The 5163-nt window shown below is 35.7% G+C and overlaps 1 protein-coding gene across 1 annotated transcript in view; it reads right to left on the minus strand.

Annotated features, from left to right (window-relative positions):
- Positions 1–826: 826 nt before the first annotated feature.
- Positions 827–5163, minus strand: part of LOC107086222 (anion exchange protein 3-like) — a 50987-nt gene continuing 46650 nt past the window's right edge. Inside the window, exons 21-22 of the mRNA XM_015377035.1 lie at positions 3603–3776; positions 827–2963 (exon numbers count right to left, since the gene is read on the minus strand). Coding sequence (XP_015232521.1) covers positions 2886–2963; positions 3603–3776 — 252 coding nt within the window. The 3' untranslated portion in view covers positions 827–2885. The remainder of the gene's footprint in view (positions 2964–3602; positions 3777–5163) is intronic.

Below are 5163 nucleotides of genomic sequence, written 5' to 3' on the forward strand. Positions count from 1 at the left end.
AGATCAACAGATTTCTAATTTTCTGATTTACCCTCCCATGAGACTTTAGAATTTTATAAAATTATCTGGTTTTGCACCAAAGCTTTAATTACTTTCAACATTTTCTGAGTAAAAAATAGACATTTTTATATAATTTGACTGAATTATATTATAAATGCCTTTCAACTTCCAAGCAGTAGTTGAACCCAGCAGTAGATTCAACACGATGTACAGAGAATAAAGCGCCTTTTCTATAGCGGTGAAGAAGACCGCTTGTTCAATGAATCATCAGACATGACGAGCTACGATGACACAATGGAACCATCCTTGGAATCAGGAAAATGGTCAAATTTTCTGCTTTTTTTTTTTTTTAGGAGCGTGTAAAGGAGTTGTAAATTCAGATTGGCATAATTTCAGCTTTATAATGTAATCGATCCTTAAATGGATACGGCCCTTGAATTAAGACACAGCTGATGTCTATGATTTTACTTTTTACATCACATCATCTTATGACACTAACTCGCAAAATTGGTTGAAGAGGATGTAGTATGAACATTTTCATAGCTATCAGATGAGTTTCCCCTTCATATCACACATCAAAGTCCACTAAAATATTGCCAACCCCAGGGTTGTCGTGTGGAGCCTTTAACTGTGTTCTACATTTGTTATCACTGCATGCAGGTAATGTTCAGCTGTAAACATTGTTAAAGCATGTGAGGTTTTTAGCTACGTCTTGTACAAATGGTAAGAATATGTAAACCTTTTGAGACCTTCAGCTTTTCTCCAGCTCTAACAAAAAAAAAAAGAAACAAACCCCCCCCCAAAAAAAAAAATTAAATCCCTGTTATTTAGCCTGTCCAAATTAATCATCTGTTACCCCTTGGTCCTCTTGGACCTCATGCTAATTATTATATCAAAACTTTAACTATTAGTTAATAACGTTAGCTATTATTTGTCTTTGATTAAAAAATACTTAAATATTTTTGAATAGAATCATTCAATCTAGAACCTTAAACCATTATTTTAGATTAATAACTGCACAGAGAATCAAGAATTGCCCCCAAAAATAAGCAGAATTTTAACCAGTTTCTGATTTGACATGTTTCAGTTATTTTAATTTATCTTCTATATTGACATTGTTACCTACAGTAAGTTTCTCCTTTTTTAACATAAGCTAGGGAGCTAGTCTTAGATCACACATTAATCTATTGATAGTATATTATGGTATACTGATGTTACCAAACATGCTAATATTTTCTGAAAGGCTAACATTAACTTATATGCAACTATAGGCAAAAATGCTAACATATAAATTAATAAATAATTTGGCTAAAAGGTAGTTGTCAAGTAGGATACAGAAGATTGATAAATTAAAAGTTATTGCTTTTTTTATTTTTCTTTACTTTGAGCCAGTAACTATCAGGTAATCCTGTAGCTAAAACTTCAGGCCGAAGAGTTGCTGGTTCTGGCAGTGGAATTACTTTGAGTAAAATCCAATAGAGACCAATAGAAGCATTGCGTTACAGGATCTGGATTGTTTGCCCAAAAGTCTAATTTTTATTTAAAAAAAAGTATGTGGAGAGAAGATCAATACAAGTTTTACTGCCAATCAGAAATATTTGGATATAAAGCAACAGTAGATCCTAAGAAAATTTGCCACCTTTAGAAAATTCTTTAGTGTCTGGATGCAACTTAAATAAATATATTTTTTACTCCAATGATTGAGATCATAAAGGTTCAGTCTGTTCTCCAACCCGACTCTTTGCTATGTAGGGCTCACTTTGGCTCATTTGGCAATAATATAAAAGTCAGATTTAGGCTGCAATCACTGATCTTTGATTGGATACAGCTCAGCTCTCATCGTACCACAATCTGTTTCAGAGGCTGTTGCACTGCTGATTTCTGATCTTTGCCCACAGCTTTAAAGCATTTGTGATCAAAGAACAAAACAGAAGAATATAAAGGCTTTCCAACTAAAAACGTAGAAAACCCTCCGTGCAAATCCAAACTTTGCAACTTTAGACGTTGGTAAAGCACAGCTCTAACATTCATACGGCTTCAAAGAAAGGATTCAGAAACTGATAGTTATCAGTTTACTATTCAAAGTCTAAACAGCACTGAGAATCTTGCAGAGCATCAAGTTAATGAAGTTAAAATCACTAAAATATAAATATAAAGTATAAAAATAAAGGTTGGGCACATATTATCTATATATTTATATGTTAAGGGGTCGGACAACTAGGGGTTTACAGTAAAGAACCACCTGCTGCACAGTTTTCTCTACATTTCAAACAGAAATCTACATTTAAAGACAAATAATGTGCCAGGAGGCTCAGCTGGCAGCAATCAAAGTGCTCGTTTCTAAAAGTCTGTGCAGAAAGCAAGAAGCACAACTGAACTGAACTGTATTTACAGCTTAAAGATAACGGCAGTACAGAGGAAAAGGCAGTGCAACTACAGGCAGCTCTGAATTTAGTATGTGGGTCATTTTACAAAAAAATATATTCTAAAGAGAAACTGTTTAAAAAGAGCAAAAGAGGATGCATTTTCTGTTTTTTGTTTTTTTTTCACACTCTGAACCCCCCACCAGCCCACTGCTGTGTTAGACTTCATCATTATCATGGCACTTATTCCCCAAACCTGCAGAGTAATTAAAGGGAAACAAACGATTCCAATTTTTACAAGAATGTCCACTTCAGGTACGCACAGACCACTACTATCCACTTCTAAGTAAACCTTCATGGAGATTAACAGAGCGGCATCACAACTGTGCTGATTTTTACAAAATGGAATAAATGAAACTGTCAAACTCTGAGTTCGACTGCGTTTTCCAGAAAGGCTTTGTGCTTTGATCCATCGGAGCTGGAGGACAAAGAAGGTTCTTATCATTAGGTTCCGCTTTAGATTCATACAAGCATGTGGATCTCGTTGTACTCGTCTCGTCCATCCTCATCAAAGTTGGGAGAGTCTTCGTCGCAGTCCAGCTGCAAAATGAATTATTATCCTTTAGCTTAATTTCAGTTTCATTAAGCAAATAACAGTTAATAAAATAATGCAGAAGGACTTATTTAAACCACACCCTGGATTATTCTAATTTTAGAGTTTGTTTAATTGATAAATTAAATTTATCATGTTTTGCAGTTAAAAACACAAAAAAACTGGATGTTTTATGTTTGTCCGACTTAAAAATACTAAATTTCTTTAATGAATTCAATTGCTTTCTGGTTTTTAAACAGAGCAAAATAAATATTTACACATAATCTTCATCCACTGAGAACCATATATTGCTGCAGAGGAAAGGTGTCTGAGGCTGCAGTCCTCTAGTGCCACCATCCTGCATCTTTTGGTTGGAGTTGAACAAAGTACAGTAGTATATGGTTAATGATAAGGCCTGTGCATGACATGTGGATAATGCCAGTGAGGATAATCTGCCTTCTGGATCAGGTGTGTTGGAGCAAAAATGCATCATAACCTGCAGGACAGCTCCACTTAAGAACTGCAGCAGCAGACTCCTGCGCTAGAGAATTACACGTGTTGAATTTTCTATAAAATAAGTAAACTGATGAACAAGATCCTGGCTGAGCCTCAGACATTCCTGGAATCCCGCCGTTACCCAAACGTACCGCCTGAAGCTCACGTTCCTCAAAAATCCTGGAGAGGATCAGGCGGCGCAGCGGCACTGTCATGATGAGGATGAAGGGGAATGCCAGGGAGGCCACCGTTGACTTGACCACCCACAGAGCCACGATGCACGCCAGCTGGATGATGGTGAACATGTTCATCCGCCATGTCTTCACCTGCGGCAGTAACCACACGTGTCACACAGAGAAGCTAGCAGGTGCTTATTGAGACTCATTTATCACTCAGGCCAGAAAAGGCTCTACTTCATGCAGAAATCTTACATTTTCTGGCTCCATCTAGTGGAAACTGGTGTACAGGTTCTAAAAAAAAGAGTCAAACTAATGTTGATTGCCTCTTTTAAAGGCTTTCATAACAACATGTAGGTGGTTCTGAGTGGGTCTTTGGATTAGAAACAGAGCTGTGATGTGTCCATGTGGCTGCATGGAGCTTCAGAAACGATCATAAAAACAAAATAAATCACATAAGACATGAAATCGCTTTCACTGCCTCCTGAAAAAATTCACACATATCCTACTTTTTTTTTTCACATTACATTACAGACCAGTCTCAGAACTGATCAGAGAAAAGTTTTTCCAAAACACGCTTGCGTAACACACGGGGTTACAGCTGGGGGAACAAACCAGAAAGCACTAAACTGCTTCAACAGCACTGAATGTCCTGACGTCTCCTTTAATATAAATGAAGGGAGTGCAAGGACCCTCAACATATCTATTTATAGATGGCCAGACTCTGAGAGGTGACTAAGAACAAATAGCTTCAGAGATTTGATTGGAGTTCATCCTCGTTTGGAAGAAGAGAAGAACCCTCCAGGAGGGGAAGCATTGCTAATGCACTCCATTAATCAGAGATTTATGGTCAGAGATGCCAAAAGTAATAATGTTTATTATTCAAGTAGAAGTATAAATCCTACTGTTTAAAAAGTTAGAGAATTAACTAAAGCGTTTTACTCAAGTTTACACTCAAGTGTAAAAGTACAATTTTTAACACTAAAGTATAAAGTTAAAAGTTGTGCAGGAAAAAATGTTAAGGACAAAAGCTTTAAACCTTATACTGGTTACTGCAATACGCTATTAAAGGGACATTTTCTGGATGATAACTTCCCTATTCTTAATGTTATTACTTTTATATTTAATGGTAGCAGTGTCAAGTTTAACTTCATCATCTTGAAAAAATGTTGTTATGAGTTGAACAATAATTTGGTGCAGTCCCAAGTTTAACCACAAAAACAAAAACAAAAAAAGTCTAAATAAAACAAATTATTATTATTTTTTTTATATATTTTAACAGGCCATAACCAAAATTAGTTTAAATGAAACAAAACTAACGAGTCTAATGAGTTTAAACTTTAAGAAGTAGGAAGTAGAGATAATTGCAAAAGAAATGTAAGAAGTAAAAAGTTGTCTAAAAAATAATTACTGCAGTAAAATATAGATAGCCAAAATGTCTGCTTAAGTTAACAAAGTACTTGTACTTAAAGGAATAGTACACCCAAAACATGATTAGCCTTCATTTTCTACTAACCCCCATGCTGAACAAAACTCT

Source organism: Cyprinodon variegatus, unplaced genomic scaffold (genome assembly GCF_000732505.1).
Source record: "Cyprinodon variegatus isolate N-32 unplaced genomic scaffold, C_variegatus-1.0 Scaffold145, whole genome shotgun sequence".
Lineage (NCBI taxonomy): Eukaryota > Metazoa > Chordata > Actinopteri > Cyprinodontiformes > Cyprinodontidae > Cyprinodon > Cyprinodon variegatus.